Source organism: Agelaius tricolor, unplaced genomic scaffold (assembly GCF_023055355.1).
Source record: "Agelaius tricolor isolate 1412-34295 unplaced genomic scaffold, bAgeTri1.0.p SCAF_6, whole genome shotgun sequence".
Taxonomy (NCBI): domain Eukaryota; kingdom Metazoa; phylum Chordata; class Aves; order Passeriformes; family Icteridae; genus Agelaius; species Agelaius tricolor.
Genome location: NW_027269266.1, coordinates 22,795,073 through 22,817,535, shown reverse-complemented (window position 1 = coordinate 22,817,535; position 22,463 = coordinate 22,795,073). Strand labels below are relative to the sequence as shown.

At 39.0% G+C, this 22,463-nt stretch overlaps 1 protein-coding gene across 1 annotated transcript in view; it reads left to right on the top strand.

The window, feature by feature from the left end:
* Positions 1 to 315: 315 nt before the first annotated feature.
* Positions 316 to 22,463, top strand: part of SGCE (sarcoglycan epsilon) — a 32,983-nt gene continuing 10,835 nt past the window's right edge. The window contains 8 exon segments of the mRNA XM_071429020.1: positions 316 to 396; positions 398 to 509; positions 8,682 to 8,786; positions 12,681 to 12,803; positions 15,408 to 15,565; positions 18,315 to 18,387; positions 19,210 to 19,408; positions 21,051 to 21,213. Of these exon segments, the coding sequence (XP_071285121.1) occupies positions 331 to 396; positions 398 to 509; positions 8,682 to 8,786; positions 12,681 to 12,803; positions 15,408 to 15,565; positions 18,315 to 18,387; positions 19,210 to 19,408; positions 21,051 to 21,213 (999 nt within the window). The 5' untranslated portion in view covers positions 316 to 330.

The following is a 22,463-nucleotide window of genomic DNA, read 5'->3' as shown; positions in this document are numbered from 1 at the left end:
GGACAAGGCTGGGCTGGGCAGGGCACCTCAGCCTACGCCTCGCCCCTCCACCCAGGGCACCACGGCTTCGTCCCGCCACATCTGCACCGCGGGGCAGGCGGGGCAGCCCCAGCCTCCGCCGGGGCCACAGCCGCTCTGCCCCCGCCCTGAGGGGAACCTTGTCCCGCGGAGCCAGCTCCCTGCGGAGGCGGCACCGAGCAACTCTGCTCCCCGTGCCCACCCCGCCATGGCGGCGAGCGGCTCCTCCCGGCATGCCCGGCATTTCCCGGCCGCGCTGCCTGGAGACGGCGGCCGGGGCGGGGCGGGGAGGAGCGGGGCGGGAAGGGGAGGATGCTGCGGCCGCCGCGGGGCGAGGCGGCGGCAGCGGCGGCAGGAGTAGCGGTACTTGGCGGCGTAGAGGATGCGGCGGCGGTGGTGTCGGCAGCAGCAGGCGGAGGAGCGGGGAGCGATGCGGTGCTGCGCGGCGGGGCCGTGGCCGCACAGCGCCCTCACCACGCTCCTGCTGACAGGTCGGTCACGGCGCGTCTCCCCGCGGCGAGCGGTGGCGGGCCCCGCCGGCAGCGGCCGGCCTGCGCCGCGGCTCTGCCTCTGCTTGGGCTTCGCGTCCCCTCCCGGCGGAACCGCCTCCCCGCCTCGCCCTCCGGCTGCGGCTGGCTGCGCGCCCCATTCCCGCTGCTCCGTGCCCCCCGTCAGTGCGGGGGCCGGGCTGTCCCAGCATCTCCCCGTGCCGCGGCTCCGGCGGCTCCCGGGGGACGCTCCACAGGCGGCGCGGGGATGGCGGCCTGCTCGCCCCCGCCCCGGGACCGCTACAGCCCCTCCCGGCACGGCGGGTGCGGCGGGGGCCCGGGCTGAGGGAGCTGGGGGCGGTGGGTGAGGCCGGAGCGGGAGTGCCGGAGGGCGCGGGAGCCAGGCCTGGCTCAGAGCCGCTGGATGGCGCGGGAGCCTCCGTTCTCGGGGACTGGGCCGGGCCCGCTGCGCTCTCCGGTCCCTCGTGCCTGACGCGAGAGACGGGCTGTTGTGTGTACGGGGGTGTCTTTTGTTTGCCCTTCTTCTCCGTTATTTCCCATCTTGACCAATTAGTCCAGCCGAGCCAGAATTAGGAATTCAGACAAAGTCTTGATCCTGGTCCCTAAAAGCTAAATAATAGCTTTCATGCAGGTTTTTCCCCTTCAGGTTCTTCACAGTGAAATACACCAAACAGCCAACACTTAATAGCAGCCCAGCCACAGGACTGCCTTTGTGAAACTTGTTACACCAAGAGTAAGTTAACAGCAAGAAATCTGTTTGGGTTATTTTGAGTTCAGAGAGGTCAGTGATGTGTTATCTGCAAGCAGTCTGCTCTGAATCCTCTTGAATCTCCTAGTACTTCTTTTACTTATGACTATACTTGTCATAGGTTATTAGCCACAGAATTGACATGTGGTACTGGATTTATTAAAGATGTGGTGAGAACTTAAGTGTAAAGTTGTTCAATGTGAGCATAAGACTTCATGTGTTAGATGCAAGACAAGACTGCTTTTCCCTTATGCGGAAATTTTTCCTACCTCTTCTGCCTTCCCCTCCATGACTGATTGTGGGATAGCAACCAAGGAAGAACTAGGACAATTGAGAATAAGTTTTCAGTATCAACTGAAATAATGTATTTTACAAAGGTCAACTAAATGACCTACAAGAAACTGAGTTGTGAGCTTAATCCACAAGTCCTTCCCAGGCTTCATGGTAAGGGAAGAGGTCTTAAGGTTTTTTCATGATAACTTTTCCACTTAGACCTTTCTAAGGTTGGTTCAGTGAGATGTCATTAGTTAAACCAGAAGAATATGTGGTCTGAAACTGATGTAAAAAAGGAGGCATGAACTTTAGTTCATGTTTCTTTTAGTTCAGTTACATTCTTTTAAGAGATATCTAGATAAAATTTGTGGAGATTTGTAGTATATTCCTGATCTGAACGAAGCTGTCCCAGGAGCTCACCTGAGCTCCCCTCCATTCTCCCTAAGTAAAGAAGTTCCAACTTCGTCTGCCTCTCCAAGATGCATTGCCCAGCATGAAAATCCATTCTTTTGAATCCTGTAAACTTTACAGTACTGCAGCATTACTTAACAAGGCAAGAGATATCTGACAGACAAAATGGCATGTGAGAAGTAGCACAGGACTTGTAAATAGATTTCTTTTAGTTTTCCTCAACTAATATGGATTAGTTTTTCCCATTTGTGTTGTAGTGCTTGATCTACCAAAGAAAGTTGACTTATGATTTTTGCATTTCTTAAAAATGCATGACAAGAGGCTTTCTGGAGGAGGATAACTGCTGTCAGAAGTCAGAAGGGTTGTCTGCCTCTCACTTCTCCCTATCCTCCTTGAGGCAAAACATTATTTCATCATCTGGGAATTTCACAAGAATTAAGAATTTAAAGGTTGTAAGAGTGATTTCAGTTGCTCCTAGGGGTCTAGTATAGTACTCAAATTGAAGGTATTGACTCTGAAATGCAAGCTGATGATGCTCCACTGCTAGGAAAACATGGGACTTCATTGTGAGAAGTGATATATAGGATTAAGCATTTCTACTAGAAACTAGTTAGGTGTTCTTTGATTCTAGCTTTGTAGTAACAGACTTCCTAGAAGTTTGCTCAGTTACACTAATAGAGCTCTCTGTCATATTAGTTTGGCAGAGCAATGAGTTGCCCCCATATTGTGTATCTGCAGAGAGAGTGGGTATCAGCACTTCTTTTGAGTGACTGTGGCCAGTGGTTTTGCCCTGTATTTCTGCACTTAGAATTAGTTGTCAGTGCCCATGTTGTCCCTGGAACCCCTGTTTCATTTGTTGTAGAGAAATGGAATTGCATTCTTCTTTTCCTATAAAGGGGTCAAAGTACAGAAGAAGCTCATTAGTTCTCACTTTGCAAGCTGTGGTTATGTGGTCACATTAATTTGTCATTAGGCTGCACTGCTGCCAGAAAGCATTCTCCACCCCTTGCACAGCTAGGGATTATTTGCTGCTTTCCTTGGTGACAAATAAACTAGTACAGTGATACTGTGGATTGGGGTCACCTTGCTCAAAACTAGTCAACCCACAAAAATAGTTCACTGAAGTGTAAGGGCTGCCCAGGACTGGTTTGGGATTGTTTCCACTGGTGTGTGCTGGCTGATGAAGAATGTGCCGGGAATGCCCCTTTTGAGCAGGGCTGCAGACATGCCCATTTAGAACAGCTGTGAAATCACTGCCTGGGGCGGGATACAGGAGGCTGAACCAGATCCCTGCCCTTGCCCTGCTGTTGACAGCAGAAGTGCTGTTGGCAGCACTCCTCTGCTGAGCCGCGCCCTGTGCAAGGAGGCAGAACATTTCACAGATGGTCTGGTGTTTTCAAGCTAACACCACAGCACACCTGCCCTTGTTCCTGTTGTGGGTGCAAGCATAAGGGCAGAGAAGCAGGTTTCCTTCAGAGAGCCTCTGGATGTCTGCCTGCCTGCCTGTGAAGATGCTGCCTGTACTACTAATCTGAGCCAGGTCAATACAATCTGCTGTCAATAGGTACTTACTTGAATAAGTAATTACAGGAGGGGGAAAGGTAGCTGTTCCATTAATATGCTTTTCATTACAGAAACATATTATTTATAGGCAGTACATGGAGACATCTTGGAGGTCCTAAAGCCAGACAATAAGAAGTCAGCTTTATGGCAGAATATGTAACTGTTCAGTGTGTAAAGAGGCTTATTTTTGCTTCTTAATGTTTTTAGATTTGGTTGGAAGTTCATTAAAGTACTTCAGGAATTGCAGTCACTGAAGTAAAACCCTTTCTTTAGAAGAAAGATTATTTCCAATCAAAGAAAAAAGTTATTTAAAGCTTAGACAAGAGTATCTTTTTTTTTTTTCAGTATCTGAAGAGCTTTTGAATTCTTCCTGGATAGAGGGTGATAAATTTACAGTAGTCACTATGAGTGTAGAGTATCTTCCTTGGCAGACTTCTAGATGAAAGTTGCTGGTTTTGATTACTTCCATAGGAATTTGAATCTGTATCTAAATGTTGTTACAATTGCAACACAAACAGCCAAAATGTCTTTTAAATGTAGGTTATTTTAGTGACAGTCCAAGCTATGAAAATGAGAAGTCAGAAAGAACAACCTACTGAGCAAACAGAAATCTTAGTGTATTGAAACCAATGACGTTTCTGAATTCTTTAGTCTTTCAAAACAATTGCCACCTCTGAAATTTGGAATGCAATTGCAGGGATACCCTGATAGTTCATATCAAAAGATGATAGAAATGTGTGAGACATCCTGGAATAGCAGGCCACCAGGGTGGCCTGGTCATACCCCCTTGGTTACACTTGGGCTGGAACCACAGGAACTGACAATGTTTTCCTCACCTTTGTGGAAAGTTTTCTCTTGTTAGGCCTGCAGTAGGAGGGAGAATGGTGGTGTGTAAATACTACTGTTAATAAATCATGAGGGTTTTGTTCTCCAAGTAGTTAATTTGTAGCATTCCCATGAATGCTAATGCTGAAGTTTAACAGTGGGACTGATAAGTGCTTTATTTGGTTACATTACTTAAATGATTTAGGAGAAATGTTTAGATGTTACAGTAATCAGTGGATAGCACAGGAACAGATGGAAAACCTACTGAACAAAGATTAATAAGAAGAGAGCTGAGAAACATTCCTGGGGTTAATTTGGACCTTTAAACAGTTTAAATGTAGAGGGACCTGAGCAATCTGCAATGGAGAACTAATACAAATTAATTTCTGTTTCTTAGATAGTAGCTGTTGTTGAAGAGGGTTAGAACAGATCCAGTTTCAATGTGAATTTCCACTGAGAGAATCCCTTCTAATTAATAGTAAATTTCTGCCACGTACTAGCTAGTAGGCAAGAGGACAGTGTGTGGAAGTTGGAAGAGAAGGGAGAGTAGGTGGGTGCTGCAGCTTCTGCCTCCTTTAGTGGATGATGTGACCAGCTAGGCAAGAATCCAGTGCAGACACCAGTGGATCCTCAGTAACTGCCTGGCTACAAGCTCTGATTTCAGCTGTGGGCTATGCACCTTGCAGGTGGTTCTCTCTTCACAGATGTTTCACTTCAACTTATGGTGTCATTTTCTAATTGTTCTGCTCTGTGGTTCTCAGCAGTCCTTCAGAAAAATGTGCTGTGTATGAATCTGCACTTCCAGCTCAGAATTCAGAGAAAGGAGGACTGAGCCACATGGGATATGCAGTAGAGGAGTGCAAGGGTAGCTTTTTGCAGTGGGGTTGTGCTGTAAGAGAGTAAGGGGCAGTGTAAGCATGGCCAGAGGCCCTGGTCTGTGGCATCAAAGCAGCAAGCGTGTGTTTATGTCAGGTCCCAGGGCAAGGTGGAGGTGTAGGAGAGAGGGGAAGAGGCCGGGTTTGATAGCTTGAGCTGTGTGCTGCTTTAATAGTGGGAGAGATGGGCTTGAGATCCTACTTCAAAGAAGGAATAAGAGGATAGGTAGAGGTGCAGGATACTGCTTGGAGGTCAGAGTGCAGTAAAGGAATGGGGAAGGTGAAATTGGTCCACGATACTCGTGTCCTTTTCTGATTGTTGTGTGGTCAGAAATTGTTGTGGGTATCCACTCTGTTAAATATTCGGTTGTTAAATATTATGCAAATATACTTTAAAAGGGGAAAAAAAGAGCATAAATTAATACAAAAGTGATTTTTATTTATAACCAACACAATTATAATTAAGGTATAATTTAAAGAAAACATAATTGGAGAAAGAAGAAACAGCTGTGATATGCTTCACCTGGGCATATTCAAGTCCCAGGCACAGGGCTACGAAATACTCCTGCTGTTGAAGGCAGTGGTGGCTTCTCCAGCAACTGTGGCAACATGTGTAACAGACTGAAGAGCCTGACACTATTAACATTCTTTTCATCGGGAGTACAAGGCTGATTAAATTAATTCTAAACTGTCTCTTTGATAAAATGCATAGTTTGAATCCCTGCGTTCTGTAGTATAAGGTCTCTTTTGTCATCTTTTAATCGTATTCAGATCTTCCCAGAGCCTTCCTGGTGTTGTCAGTTGCTTCTTGAAGGCTCTGCTAGACAGAGCATTTGAACAGTGATCATATCTGTGTCAAGTACAAAAATAAAGTCTGCCTGTTCCTCCTTGATGTTGCTGTTTACATGTCAGCTGTTCTGCCAGTGTTCTGGTGAAAGCTCTGTTCAACCTGACTTACATCACTAGGTTGTTACCCAAGCTGAGCATCCCTGAATTGTGTGCTCACAGTATGTGTTTGGCATGCTGATGCCTTTGTTCCTGCTGTGCAGTTACATTCTAGTCTATTGAACTGCACATGATCACCTTTTCACAGACAATGCAGACTGTTCTGTCATCTCTATTATTTGTCAGTCTCCTGGCCTTTGTTTTTACCTGCAAATTCTATCAGTATATTTGATACATACAAGTCATTCTTTGTCTCCCCATCTCCATCTCTCTCCTGCCTCTCTTTCTTCCACCCCGGTTACATAAGGCTAATGCCAAAACTTTGTGAGACCCACCAGAAAACTCATATAACAGATTAACTTTTTAGCAGCCCTATTCTCTTGCTTTTCACATCTGTCATTTGAAATCAATTCAGTGGTGATATATATGAAAACATCACACTATAAACTCTAGGATCTGAAAATAGGCATATTGGTTGCTTTTCCAGTTCCCCTGTGAAATGCAGCATAGCATGGAGAGGTAGACAGGTGACTTCTTCAATCCACACAGCCAAACCTTGCATAACTTGGAACCCAAATGAAAGACACTTATTGACCATTTATATTGAAAAACACATTGTGGAACTTGTCTTTATTTTTTTAAAATTTTTTAATTGCATTTAAATGTGCTAAAATGATTTAGTGTTTACTCTTCAATTGAAGTGTTAAGTGACAAGCTGTATAGCTAAGGGTAATGTTACTGCTGTCGTTATCGGGAAAAACTTGTGGGCTCACCAAAAGTCTCAAAAAAGGTACATGAAATCCTTAATGAGGATTAAATAAGGACTGTGATAAGTATAATAATTTTGACAACTCTAATACTATTCTCCATTTAATAATTCAGTTAGCTAATCTTGTATTAATTGTATTGTCTGGTACTGGTGCTGGTTTGTAGCTGACAAGCCTCTGATTGCCCAGCTCATCCAGTTGGAATAATGGAGAAACTTTATTTGATCTTTTTAGCAATTTCTTGAGTTTTTCAAGAATTACTAAAATTTATGCAAAGTCCTATGCAGTACTAAATTTCATAGTCCCTAGGGTGTTATTATATTGACTTGCATAATATGCAGATCAGTTCAGCGGGGCAAAAGTTGTTAGAAACGTTATTGTGTTGGTATGGCAATTATTGCATTAATCAAATTATTATATTTAATAAATAATTTTTATTAAATTTAATAAATAATAAATAATAAACAATTTTTAATTACACTCCATCCTCAATTCAATTTTAGATGTTTTGTGTGAATTATCAATAATAGATATCTGTCTTACATGCGTTGATTGAGTGTGGTGTACCTTTATTACTGCTTAAGCCAGATCTGTTTGGCCTCCTGAATTCTGTTTGAAGAATGTCTTATCACTAATTTAATACCTGCCTGTAGCTGCCTGGTGTAGCAGGTCAGAAGTTTCCACAGATGTTTAGGCTTCTTTCATGTACTGTGCATGTTTTCCAATAAGTGTTCATTTCTTCCTGCAGACTGGTGTATCTCTACACAGGTACTGCTCCTTGATGTTTCTGGTATTGTTTTTTTTACAAGTATATTAAGATACTAGTCCATAAACATCTTTGATCCAAAGTTTGACATGAGTTCTTACTCCCAAAGTATTTCAAAACAAAAACACCTACTCATTATGGCCACTTTCCCTTTCCTAGCATCTGACTGCAGTTCCTTCCCTCTGTACTTTCAGCTGGCATGTAACTGTACAGCTGGTATACCTATTATTCATCCCAGAAGAGCAGGAACAAAAAGTGGGAAGTGAGGAGGGAGCTTTCTCAGGCACCTCTGCTGCTGAGATGGACTCTTTCTGTCAGCTCTACAGCTGCTTTCTGTCTCCAGTAATCATTTGCTCTTCACTGCATTTAAAACTTCCACCTTCAGCTGCATGTATCTGGCTGATTTCAGGCTGTGTTCTAGTTGTGTGGGATGTAGGCAGCCATTTTTAATGGGTTCTCTTTTCAAAATTGATTATTGGTTATGCCTGCAAGGCAATCAGCCCCATGTGTCTTTATATAAGCAGCATTATAAAAGCAAAGCTTGCTTACTTTAATTTTCCTACTTTGACCAAAATATACCACTCCAGTGAAAGCCACTTTATATATTTTTGTCTGTATGTGAGGTTTTGTCTGTGCAAATAGATTTATTAGACAATGCTCTTCTTCATCTTTGTTATCAGTACAATTATGTCAGCAGAAGTGTCTGCAGAGGTGTAAGTATTTAGTATAGACTTAGCTTTTTAAGTATTTAGTATAGACTTAGCTTATTTGGAAAAATGGGTGTCAAAAAGATTATGGTGAGAAAGATTATTATATATTTATATACTCAAACCAAACACCTCTTTTTTGACCTGTGGTTCCTAAACTTTGACTAAAACCAAAACATGATGTAGAAGGTGTCTGATCCCATCTGATCAAATTGTTTGTGGCAGTCTGTTGATCTGACTAATTTTTTTTTTGCATTTGTTTTATTGTGAAAAGCTATTTTGCTAAGCTCTGCTGATGGCAATAATGGAACTGTTAACTGGACGACTAAGCGAGCCCACAGTTATGTTATCAGCAGAATAAAGGCTGTTCAGAAGAATGGTGAGTTTAGGTTGTAAATTTAAATACCCTGTTGGTTCAAGCAAACCTGCTTTTAATATTACTCTTGCTTTTCCAGTCATGTCCTTGTTTTAGGAGTAGGGTACTATTTTAAGGTAAGTAATTTGGAAAACTTTACATTTCTTCAATCTTCAAATATTGACAGACCTGTGTGTTCTTTTTAGTCTTCCCTGACTTTTCATGTTCCTGTAGCTTTGCTTGAAATAATGGCTGTGTTTATACCTAATACTGCACATTTTCTTATCATGGCTGGTTGCTTGAAGATACCTCTGCAGTTTGCTTAATACAATAACTTCTCTGTAACAATTTAGAAAGTCTTCTCACACATGAATGTAGAAAGATGTAAAAAGACTATTTTAAAATAAGATGTAAAAAGACTATTTTATGTCCTTTATGCAAGTACACATCAAATACTGTAGCTTGTGCACACTGGCTGAGAAGATGCTTTGCACTGATTGCTTATCTAGGCAGGTAATCTGGATTGGCCTCCAGATCAAGTTATTTCTGGGATTGTTCTTCATCTGCTAAATATCAGTGGGGAGAGAACCAATTGAAATTTCTAGGAAAAAAACCCAAAAAACTTCCAGGCGAATTGTTTCCTAAGGATCATCAACATACAGGCTGCAACCAACATGGTGAAACTGCTGAAATTTCTGGAGATGGAGGTTTTCTGCTTCTGGTAACAGGCCCTGGGCTGCAGGCTGATAAAATCCTGTCTGGATTCCTGGCTGTTCCTGTGTTTAAGACCTCTAAGGAGATCTAGGGATCTACAGAAAGTCCTCCAAGCAATCTAGAAACAAGAAAGAGGAAAGCAGTGCTGTCATGGTAGCCAATTCTAGCAGGGATCTGATGTGATCCTAATGAAGATTTTTAATTTCCCATGATTAGTTTTACAGAAGCTTTTCACAGTCCCCGAGACTTTTATCTACCACAGGGAATTTGCCCAGACAATTCACATCTGGCTGTCTGCTGTATTAGATTAGTATCTATTTGTTAAGTATATTCAGTTTCGTCCCTAGATCACCCAAGATGATGATTACACCTTCATCTCCAGTCTGTCTCCTGAAAATAATCATGGGTTTTAAAAGCTGGTGAAGAAAGTAGCCTTTCACTTGTTTCATTGTTGTAAAGCTGGTGATAGCTGTAGCAGACTGAAGACTCATCATTTTCCTTCTTTTTGAAGGTTTTGAAGAAACTTCTTGTGGGGAAAACAAGGAGGGCATCTCTGACAATGAGGGCAAGAACTTCTGAGTTTTTAATCACCATACTTGTGTCATTATGCTGTGTTTGTCATTACAAGATAGAACAGGTTTCTGAGATTTTTTCTTCTGAGAGATGTTTCTAGACTTCCACCAAGATCAGTGTTTTATAGCTGCATCAAATCCTTGCTGGTATACTTATTTCAGCAGCAGGGAATGTCTCATTGCTAGGAATGGGCAGGCATTTAGTGGTGGTAATAGGTTTCCTATAACAGACAAAATAAGTGTTATATGTTTTTTTTTCAGTAACTGCTGATTCTATTATGCTTGTTTTTTCCTGAAAGAATTGCTTACTGAGAAAGAAATGCGCATTTCTTTTTTGCTGTTCTTCCTGTTTGAAATGGATTTTCATTGTAGAGGAAAAGTATCAGAAATGGAAAAATGATCTTTTCTAGGTATTTGACGCACCTTCAGCAAGCCACCATATTTTTGTCAGCTCTTCTGTTCTATTAATGTTACTTTTTCAGCTTTTCTTGAAAATATTTTAAAGGAAATTAGTTAACTTCCTTGTGCTGTTTATGGCTCATTCACAGAATTGAGTGCAGAAGTTTTTTGGATAATAATTTACTAATTTTAAGTAGGTAAATCAATGATCTTACTGTACGTAAGTCTACATGATGAAAATGACACTGTTTTATTAACCACACAGAATTGTAACAATTCAAATTTCAGGATTATTTTAATTTTTTCACTAAGATAAAATTATTAGAAAGTTTTAGCTTTATTTAAAGGTTTATTATTAGCTCTGTTCAGTATTGTGTTAAAAGTGGTTTTCAGAAAAGCAGATGCTGTGGAATGTGATCAGTAGTATATCCAGAGTTATACATTCTGCAACATTAAGCTTGAAGAGTGGGGAGTATGTAAATGTGGAGGTCTGCATTACAGATGTGTGCATCTCCTCTCAGATCCCTCTGCAGTCCATGGAGAACTAGTCGGTGTAGTGTGGAATCTAGGACATGATTCATCTCACTTTACAGGAGAAATCAAATAAATCAACCCCTAGAAGCATCTGTTTCTTCTCCACTGACTATAAAAGGAGCCTAACTAACTTAGTGGTGGATGTTGTTTCTGTAGGCATCTAAAATTAGGTGAGAGAGATTCCACTCAGAGTACGTGGTGCGAGGGCTGGAATGCCTGTGATTAATGCCTAATTAATGGCGCCTTTTTAAGCAGATCTCAAGTAAGAAAGTTGGTATAATTATAAGGCTGGAGAAATTGTACCAGGATTAAAAAATGACACCAGCATTGAAGAATTACATGAGCTTTATCCACATTTCAAATGCTTATTGATCCAAGGTTGAAATTAGCACCTCTGGGGGCTACAAGTTTGTTCCTATCAGTTTGTTACAATGTCTCTGAAGTGTCTTTTGGAGTCTGTCTTGCCAGTGACAGCACCTCCAGGCTGTATGGCCTATAATTTGCTTTTGGAGATGTGATTCCTCATGAAGTTTCTTCCAGCTTGGCAAGCTAGGCTGGTAGCTGTGTGTGGTTGTCTGTGGCTTACCATCTTTATCTACTACTTTTGTAAACTTCATCTCACTGACAAAATCTTATTAGCAGTGATCAATTCTTTTAGGGCATTAAATTAAAATTCAGTAGTATTAAAATTAGTAATATGAGCTACAATCAATCTTATTAAGACACCTTGAGAAACGCCTATAAAATCAGTATTCTCTGTTTATACTTACATTTTGAAACTTGTTGATAAAGTGGCTTCTTATCCATCTAATTTATTGTAATAATTTCTTCATTCTTCTAATTCATTAAAATGTGTATGTAGTTCTGCATCAATGTGTTATACCTAAAAAGGTATGCCCTTGTCAGCAAATTTTGTACTAAATAAAAACCACCTTATTGCTTTTACATATGCTGATTGTTCTGAATTTTCTTTAAGTTTTTGATCCTCAGTCCTGTAAAACATGGCTTCACTTTTTTTGTTTGGAATCAGTTTCACCTGACTGGCCTATAAATCCCCTTGTCCTTTCATTTTATCCTTCAATACAAGCCCAACATCTTCAGTAAAGAGCTCTCTAACCAAAAGTTTGAGTTATATTTTACCCTGGTGGTCTGAGAAAGTCTTGCCATAAGAAGTCATAGAAATCAGTTGAAGTGAATTGCTATGTCCTTTTCTGCACAAGAAGTGAAAAATCTGCCATTTCTGTTCAGTGGGGAATGACGACTGGCGATTGGTAAGGTTCCTGTGTGTTCCTCTGTTGCTTTCTCTGTGTAAAATATCAGGAAAACATGATTGTGTCATTCATTTAATGTACTTTTATTAATGGAATATTAAAAATAAACCAACTATAAAATTACAATAGTCTTCCTCATTTTTTAAATTACTATAAAAATAAAGAGTTTATACAAATTTTGAAATCTTGACATAGGCAGTTTTGTTTCTTGCAGTCTTGGAAAGGATCCTGTTGGGCAAAGAGAGGGTTTGCTCTGTGTTCTACCCTTAAATCTATGTAACCATTTAAAAATCTTATTAACAGGTGCCTAATATTTGTTGCTGTCCTTCTCCCAGATGCCTGCATTGCTGTTGAAATGCATGAAGTTACCTAGAGCATGTCTCATTTTTGCCTTTTTTCTGTCTCTTATCTCTCCTTCTGCTTTTCAGTGTACACAATTCTGTCTAAGGTGCACTCTGATCGGAATGTATACCCTTCTGCTGGAGTTCTGTTTGTTCATGTTTTGGAGAGAGAGTACTTTAAGGGGGAATTTCCTCCTTACCCAAAGCCTGGTATGAGATGCTAAGATCTTCCATATTATATGCAGATACAGAAAAAATATTGTTATAAAAAGTTGAAGTCTTATTTAGCCAATCTTGTGGTTCAACATATAAGATAAACAAGACAGGTTTTAGTTTCTATTGAAATATCTTCAAATGAAATAAAATGTGTAGTCCTACACTTCTAAAATATTCTAGTTTGTGATTGTTTGGGAAAAAATGCATATAATTGTATATTGTGAAAAAATGTACTTAATTTGGGAAGGTTTAGTAACCCATTATATATATCTGATATTAAGAAATGTTTCATCACTTTTGCATTAAATATGAAATTGTGGAAATTTATGTTTGTTAAAAATGCTATTTATCTGGTTACTGTTTGAGACATAGTATGTATCAGTCTATATGAAGGAGAAATTTGAAGGCATATAGTAAATGTAAGACAAAATAGAAGATTAAATCAAATATGAGACTTCATAATACTGTTTTCTTTCATTTTTAAAAATAGTCTTTTGACTTCAGCCTTCTTCCTATGTTTAGGAACAGTTTAATGTTAATAAGCAGATTGGTTTTAGAGAAGGAGCTGTGATTTTTAAGTATGGTTTTGCCATACACCAAAGCTAAAAGGCTGGTCGCCACAGGTTAGAATATGTGTAAGCAGTCTGATAGGGGTGGGAAGAGAGAGAGAGCATTCAGCCACACATGCTTATCAACAGTGAAAAGGAATAAATGTATCCAGTTTATATAAATATGACTATTTTCCCATAACAGGAAAATAGGAAAAACCTATGCATACATAATCAAAGCCTGTTTCACTAATAAACTTTTGAGTTGATTTGGGAGTGCTGTTACTAAGACTCACTTTAAAGAAAAATAAGCTTCTGTTAGCATTAGTTAAATTTTGAGTAAACTTGAATAAACCCAAATGTTCTTAAGATTTCATCTCTTTGTAAATTGGGTATTTTTCCTGACATGGATACCTGAGTCTTCATTTATGCCGTGGTGACTGGCAGAGTGAAGTTTGCCTCTGTTCCAGTTTTCTCTCAGTTTTGGCACATAGGTGGAAGGAGCTTGGAAATTTTACTAATGATGGATTGTCTTACAGCTGCAGCCTCTTGACATTCATGTGATTCCAAGGCAATAGGAATCTGGTTTCAGATCCTTTGAAATTGCTGTTCTGACAGACAATTGTGATTATGTCAGAAATTCAGTGTGAGGTCAGGTGTTGTCATGGTACTCTTATTTTTGTCTGCTGAGCTGGATCATTGTCATGGCCTACCTTGACAAAGGAAGGGCAAACCAGAATGTGTCACAGGTCGCTTTCAGAATTTTCCTCAAATCATTTTTGGTGCTGGGAATTTGTTTAGAGCAGGGTGCTAGTAATGCCAGGTTGTGGGTTCAAGCTGTACATGCCATTTGCTTAAGAGTTGGACTCCATGATCCTTGTGGGTCCCTTCCAACTCAGAATATTCTGTCATTCTGAATTCTGTGATTCTGACTGCAATAGATTAGATTACTGGGGTGTCCTGAGAGAATTGTGAGGGTAGTTGTGTTACACCCAAGTACTGGTTTAGTCTGGTTCTGGTTCATTTTGCTCAACCAGATGTGGAAATGTATACCTAAAGACTAGTGACCCTTGGGCAACACATCTCAATCTCTCTGTCCCTCTCTGGAGGAGATGAGAGCTGTTCATTCTTGACTGGGCTCAGTTTCTGCTTTCTGGTCCAGCCTGGCTGGTATCTCCTTTCATCACCTGTCCTATAGTGCTGTTGCCCTCTCAGAGGTGAGTTGGAGTGCAGGGCAGAGGTGTCTGTGCAGGCTCAGAATGGATTTGATTTGAGTTCTGTGCCTCAGCTGGACACTGCCTTGGTGGTGAGGATTTGGTAGTATTCAGGCCTGATCTCATTTACAAAGGCTAAAATAAGCTGAAGTAAAATCCAGACATTTATAAGAGTATCAATAAGAACCAAGGTACTGGTTTGACTTGAGGGGCTTTTACAGCTGGACCACTGTATTTAGTAGCCATCAGTGGCTCCAGTTCACAGGAATGTCTGATCCTTTTTTTAATTAATTTGTTCTCTAAATTAAAATGATTGCCAGGCTGCTGGTGTCAAAGACCTGTATGCGTATCCTAATGCTAACAGAAGCTTTCAGGCATTATTGATTATGGAGCTACTCTTTACAGTACATTGAGTACCTGGATCCATCATTAAAACATCAATAAAAGTAAGTTGGGAGAGGAAATTAAAGGACTGAAACTTTTGTCCTCTTGTCTGTAAGGAGGTTAGATGCTTCAATTTGAGGTGAAACTGTGCTCTAAAAACCAGACGCACTAATTACTGAACATCAGCATTCATTTAGCCAAAACTCTAGGAAGTACCTGCACATTATGTCTACAGTTAGTTATGCTTTCCAGGTATGAATTTGTTAGTACCTAGAAGTGCTAAGTAATAGTTCACTTATTTCTGATACGGTAAAGGTTAGCAATTTTTTTTTATTTTTTTCCTCTTAGAAAGGTTCAGAAAACAAGTGAAAGCAGAATGTGACTTCCTAGTTGAAAAATTAAAGCATTTAACTTTTTCTTGTAGATATTCTAATATAATTTCTCTTATCTAGGTGAAATAAGTAATGATCCTATAACGTTCAATACCAATTTAATGGGTTACCCTGACAGACCTGGATGGCTGCGCTATATCCAAAGGACACCATACAGTGATGGAGTGCTGTATGGCTCACCAACTGTGGAAAATGTGGGCAAGCCAACCATCATTGAGGTATTTGCCTTCAGAAGTTCAAAAATACATATTTTGATTTAGAGTGTAAGGTTCAGAACTGTCTACAAGTTCCCCCTTGTTTTTTAAGAGTTAATTACTATTTCATATTCAAGTTTTATTCAAAATACAGAGCAAAAAAACACTTTATAAGCAACTGTACTTGAAAAATAACTTAATCATAACTTTGTAACATTCAGCCTAAATATGGGTCTGACTTTTCCCCACTAGATGAAAGTGTTCAGTCAATAAGCAGTTGTGGGAGTTTTTTGCTTGCTAGTTTTTGTTTGCTTGATTGGGGTTTTTGGTTTGATTGGTTTGGGGTTCTTTCAACTATTATTCATCAAATTTCCCCCTGCTCATTATTCATATTTATTGATATTTATTTTATTTTATTTAGCACTTTTATGAATTTAATTCTTATGAGTATAACAATGACAAAACTGTATTTTTGAGAGTTAGCTATTCAAATGTTTTAAAGCACTAATTATTCATTGAGTAGCAATTCAAAAGTGAAAGGGGACAATATTTTCTACCATGTATTTCATAGACAGCAGACTGAATCAGGCACTGTATGGTTCACAGTGTTAAGAAATCTGCACAATAACTTGCTCCAGTAATTTTGCTGCTTCAGCAGTATATTTGTCTTAAATGCCTGATGAGTATTTTTTTTCTAAATTGCATTTGATATAGTTTTTCTTCCTCAAGAATGATAGCTCTGAATGTTAAATTATACTTCAGATAGTTTCACCCATGTTTAATTTTGTACCCATGATTCTGTTTTGATTTCAGTAGGACTAATACCATCTGAGATTTGATCACGTGCAGAAGTTCTTGCAGGCTTTATTTAGAGGAAACTATTATTTGAAATTGCCAGTTTTTAAATGGCATGTGCTTTTAGATTCTAGGATCTTTATCAAGACCTCCATTCTAAGCATGACCTCAATCTATATTTGAAGTAAATCTTGCCTAGCATACAAATTAATTCCTTGCCGTTCAGTCTTAGATGTGGCTTTTGAATTAATTTTGTGGTGTGTGAGGAGGGCAGATGGCATTTGATCCTCTTCCTAGTGCCCTCTGAGAAGAGTGATTGCATATTCCTGGCCTGAATAGAACTTCCATCATGTTATAATTCCTGAGGGGATGTCATGGGGAGCTCACTTAACTGGAGGAGACCTCATGATGAGGAGAGCCTAGCATTATGCACAGCACTGCAGTAGAGCAGGTAACATTCTGAGCTCAAGCTCCTTTGAAAGCTGTGCAAGGACAGTTTGTGTCTGAATGAATATTCAGGACAGAGGCAACCTCTGCCACGCCTGCCTGTGGTCCTGTGGTGTGTGGGCTATGCTGGCAGCTCCCACTGCTGGAGTGCAGGCTCACAGTGGGTACTGCCCTGCTCCTGTACAGAGCTTGGATGACCAGGGGGCTGATTTTCTGGGTACTAGTGGTTCAACTGGCGTTGAAGGAACCCTTTGAAAAATTAGCAGAATTAGGGCTAGAGAAATCTCATATTTATTTTCTGTTAATTTTATAATGAAATTGTAACATTAAATGAGATCTGATTGTGTAGGGTAGGCTTTTCCCTCTCCACTTAAACAAACCTGCAGTAGATACTCCACAGCATTTTCCCTTTTCATTCAAATCCTTTAAAAGAAGTGCAACATCTGTTACTTTTTTTTTTTTATTTATTAGCCTGTGTCACAGTGGTTTGTGGTTCTGTTTGCTGAGAAGCAACATAGTTCTGTTACTATTGTCACTCTTCTGCCTCTCCTTTGCTCTTGAAATGAGTGAACTGAAGTCTAAAATTAGAAAGAAAATTAGTTTTTTTCAGTTTATTTAATGAAAGATTTATCAGCTTGCAGGGATAAAAAAGGTAGAGAAGATAATACATAATCATACTGATAGCCCGCCTTGTTCTGTATTTCTTATGAATAATCACTTAATCGTAGTGCAACCTTGGAGTAGAGTCACCACTGAGAAGTAACCACTTGCATGCATTTCAGGTATCCTAAACATTTTAACTTTTAGATTGGTACATTTTAACTTTTAGGTTGGTATCCTTGCTTATTTTATTCATGAAGGTGTATGTTTCAAAAGATTAGAGTCACAAATGTTGCATCTACCTTCTAGTTTTCACTTCCCCTACATTTACAGATTCCAGGATTTTTTTTAAAACTACTTGTATTGGAGCATTATTTTGAATCCATTCATGGAGTGAGACTTCACTGGGACCAGAGCTAAAACTAAATAGCAGTCCCAAATATGGGAATTCCATCACAACACCTTTTCCTTCAAAAAACATCTCCATGTAGTTTATTTCCTAGGAGCTATTCATGAATTTAGTTCTTACAGTATTGATGGAGGTGAGGATTGGAGGTTGCGTGGGGAAATGGAGAAACCAATCTGTCCTTATGGTGGTTCTTAAAGATAACAGAAGAGAAAGATTACAGATATATGGCAGAATACTTCTATCAGGACCAAAATATATTATTTCATATATTCATTAATTTTATTTGGCTATAGACTGGCCAAGAAAATTCCAGTATCCTGACTTGAAGGTAGTGCTGCATTAAATAAATTGATCTTACCTTTCAAATTTTATATTAGTGAATGAATATTCATATGATTCAAAATAAGGAGGCAAAGTACCTAAAAACTGATAAGTATTTCTAAGTTATCAATTTAACTTCCACTGATGTTTCATTTATATACTTTTCATTTTTGCGTTGTTTTGTAATCTTTTTCACTCTAGATCACTGCGTATAACAGGCGTACCTTCGAAACAGCGAGACACAATTTGATCATTAATATAATGTCAGCAGAAGGTATGTACAGAATATAGCTGGTTGTATTTTTAACTGAATCAGCAAAACCCTCTTATGGGCTCCTGCTTTTGAAGATAAATACTGTAAAATAGTTGTGTGGTGTTCACACTAAACAGAGGCACAGGAGACAAGTAAGAGAATTTTTCCTGATTTAATTCATTTTGATTTTTTAATCCAGATTATTTCTGTCATTCAGGACTGTTTTTTTTCACTCACAGCAAAATGTTTGCCTCTTTGTTTTTCATTAAACTTCAAATTCGAAATTTCCCTTGTCTTTTCAAAGGGACCTTACATGAAAGATTTCACTCTCTTTCTGCATGTTGTTTAGTTTTCTTAGTTCTATGTCTTCCTTATGCAATGAACACTTGTGTAGGCAGAGTCAGAAAACAGCAGGTTATGGCATATATGGACATTTGGACCTTAAAATTAGTTCTCTTTATCACATTTCCATTCTGGAGTGTCATGAGCTGGATCCATTGTTGCTGCAGATTGGTTTTGACCGCCAAATTAGCAGGAATGTAATTATATCTGTTTAATGATGTTTTAGCATCTGAGACTCTCTTCCTCTAGTCTGCTTCTTCCCTGTTGTTTTATAAATAACCAAAGTTTTTCAGCTCAAGTAGCAGCTAATGGTACTCTCTATTGAAAATTTAACATAATCACAGTAGGTTCAAAATTGGCTAATTCAAACACAAGATTTTTGGAAAGGTGAATCAGTCTTAAAGTAGTATTACAATAATCATTACTCCAGATATTTTGAAGATTTATTTTTGGATTTATAGAGCCTTTGTTTAATGCAACACTCTTTTTCATCACGAGTAGATTTTCCTTTACCATATCAAGCGGAATTCTTCATAAGGAATATGAATGTAGAAGAAATGCTGGCAAGTGAAGTTCTGGGGGACTTCCTTGGAGCAGTGAAAAATGTATGGCAGCCAGAACGCTTGAATGCCATAAACATTACTTCAGCCCTTGACAGGGGAGGGAGAGTTCCTCTTCCCATTAATGACATGAAAGAGGGGTAAGCATGTGTCAGTATGATGGTTTTGCTTCACTTTTTTTTCTTTTGTTACTCAGAAGCCTAACATTTTTTCAAGTTTTCTAGATACTTTGCAATTGCTTTTTAGGTTTTGGAATTAGATATGAAAAGTTTACTCATGTTCTGAGCCCCAGTTATGTATTTATTTTGTTAGATACCACTACAACAGGGCAGAGTTCCTATATATGGATGTTATAATCCAAGGAATACTAATTCCATTAATTATAAACGAGTTGGTAGTAAATATGGTTTTTTTTGAAATCCCAGTTTTACTTCTGAAAAGTAAAACTTGGTATGCTTTTCAAGCTTTTAACCTTTCCCAATTCATTAAACTCAAAATTTTGAAGCAAGTTATGATAGAGCAGAGACACTTCAATTTCTGAGAGCAGTTTGCATGTAATAGTGTAATTTTCAGCTGTTCTCACTAAGTGAGTTAGTGATTCAAGAGCACTGTTGACTTTCTTCTGAAAGTCGTAAGGTGTCTGGGGAGCTCAGGTTACTGAGTGCAAACTGCTGGAATGGGCTGGTTCCAGTTGTGATTTGTAACCATAAACACTGTTCTGAACAGTATTTAACAGGAAACTAGTAAGGATTCAGTTTTTTCAAATATTATTCTGACAGTGCTTTTCCCTGGTGAAAGTGAAGAGGCCTAGTTATTTTTAGATCATTTTTGATATTTTGGAGTCAAATAGTATCTAAGAAAGGGATGAAGGTTCAAAATACAAGATATGTGCAGAAAATACTGGCTTTTTCAGAGCCCTTTTGTGTGTCTAAAGTTTTTGAGCATATTTAAAGAAGTAAAGTGACTTCTGTACTAGCCAGAGTAATAGCAGAGTCACTTAATACAGATGGCTACACTTCAAATATTTAGTTAGATAATGCCTACTGTAGCAAGTTGCGACTGGGACCTAATTTCTGTTTCAGAATCCATTGGCATGTTATAACCTGGTGCAGCAGACTGTATTTTACAGCAGCGTTCCATATACCTAAATATGACAATGGATAGTACAATCAGTGCAGTAGCTCTTATTTTATGTATGGTGATGCTAAATCAAGTATTAGGTTTGCCTTCAGCTTTCAGTATTCTGAAGCAAGTTTTCTTGGCCACGCATAGATACAGTATGGAATGTTTCAGAAGCAGCTGGGGGTTAGCATGTTCATATCTGTATTAGGTTTAGCAATAACTAGTCATTGTGAGTTTATTTTGAAAGCGTGGGAAGAAGCTCTAAAAGAGTCAATGATGAGTATGATTAAACATTTCTTTAAAACAAAATGATGCTATTTTAATACAATTTTCAAAAATAGTACTGATTTACTTACATGAGGAAGCCACATTTGGAGCTCTTTTACTTCATAGAAGTTGGCACAACTGATGGTATTGAAACATTTACATTAACAAGCAAACCAGAATATCTTGGAAAGTTGTTTTGATTTCAGTCTGTTACTTGTATGCTTAAAGAGATAAAAGTGTACTATGAAGGAAAATGATTTTAAAAAGTAATTTCAATCTTTAAATAATAGCTGAATGTTACTATGTAGAGCAATAATATTTGGAAGAGTACATCATTGCGCTTTGGGGATTTGTGAGACATCCTGCTGGTCTGTCACTCATCTCTTTCTGCAGTGTGTACGTGATGGTTGGGGCAGATGTTCCTTTCTCTTCGTGTTTACGAGAAGTGGAAAACCCACAAAATCAGCTGAGGTGCAGTCAAGAAATGGAGCCTGTAATAACCTGTGATAAAAAATTTCGTACTCAATTCCATATTGACTGGTGTAAAATCTCTCTGGTGAGTTATTTTATTATTGCATAAAAGTGATGTTTGTAGAAGTACAGGTAAGAGTTTTGCCAGTCTGGTCAGACAACGTTGCCAATTCCACTTCATTGTGACTGATATTTTTTCCACCTAGCAGACACTCTTAAGATTGTGAAAGGATTTTGATATGTAGGCTAAACTCTGTTAGAGTTGAGCCCCAGTGAAACCACTGTATTTGTTTTCACTAGCAGTGAATTCTGTAAATTGCCAGAGAACTCCAGGGCTTAAAAAAGTAAAAGTAATGAGAGGTGTAGTTCATTAATTCAGAATGCTGCTAGTTACACTTCTCTAAAAAGTGTGTGCATACATACATGTTTTCTCAGGTTCTGATTCTACACTGACCTATTAATACTATGCTGTTTCTGAAAAATGTCTAAAACATATTTTATGCTAAAAATGAAATAGAAAAAGGAATGAAAGTAATGCTGACTCCTTAAATAATAAATAGGAACATTCTTCTCAGTCAAATGCAAGAGAAAAGATAACCAAGCACTAGACTATTCACCATGAAAGGAGAATAATTCCCAGAGAGGCTTTTTAAGGTTGTTTTGGTTTTTTTTATTTCCTGTAAGGAAAATCAAGAAATAATACAGTATTGGAAGAGAATGTTTCAGATAAATCTGAACAATGATGGTGAAGGTATATAAAATAAACTTAGATGGTTGTTGAGCTGCTTCAGACATTACCCAGGAGGAAGCTGAAAGGGAGATATTAAACACTGGATGGAAAAAACTTACTGAGTATAATGAAAGGCATTCATACACAAAACTGATTGGATAACTTCCAGTCTTTTCTACCTGTACACTGTAAATTAGGAAAGGTTCTAGAAGGTTGGAAAATACTTGTTTCAAAAGAATACCCAGATTATTTGCTTTTTATTGGCTTCTTGTTGAGAAATTTTAAAAGGCCCATGTGTACACAGTAATACCAGCACCTGAAAAATAGCAGAAGGCAGCTGGTCTTTGGCAAGAACAAACTATGTCAAGTCTTCCATTTCCTTCTACAAGGAAGAAGTAGAGCCAAGGCAGAGCAGCTGATGTCATTCTTTCTTGGTAAGGTTTTTTGATACTGTCTCACAAGCAAGCTGAGGAACATGGCCTAGGAGAAGCTAGGAAGAGCTGGTTGGTAGCCATAATCATAGCAGAATTAATAATAATTCCTGCCTATTCCTCATTAATAGCTGGATGATGGAATGTGCTTATTAAGTTAAATTTGTAGCTCCC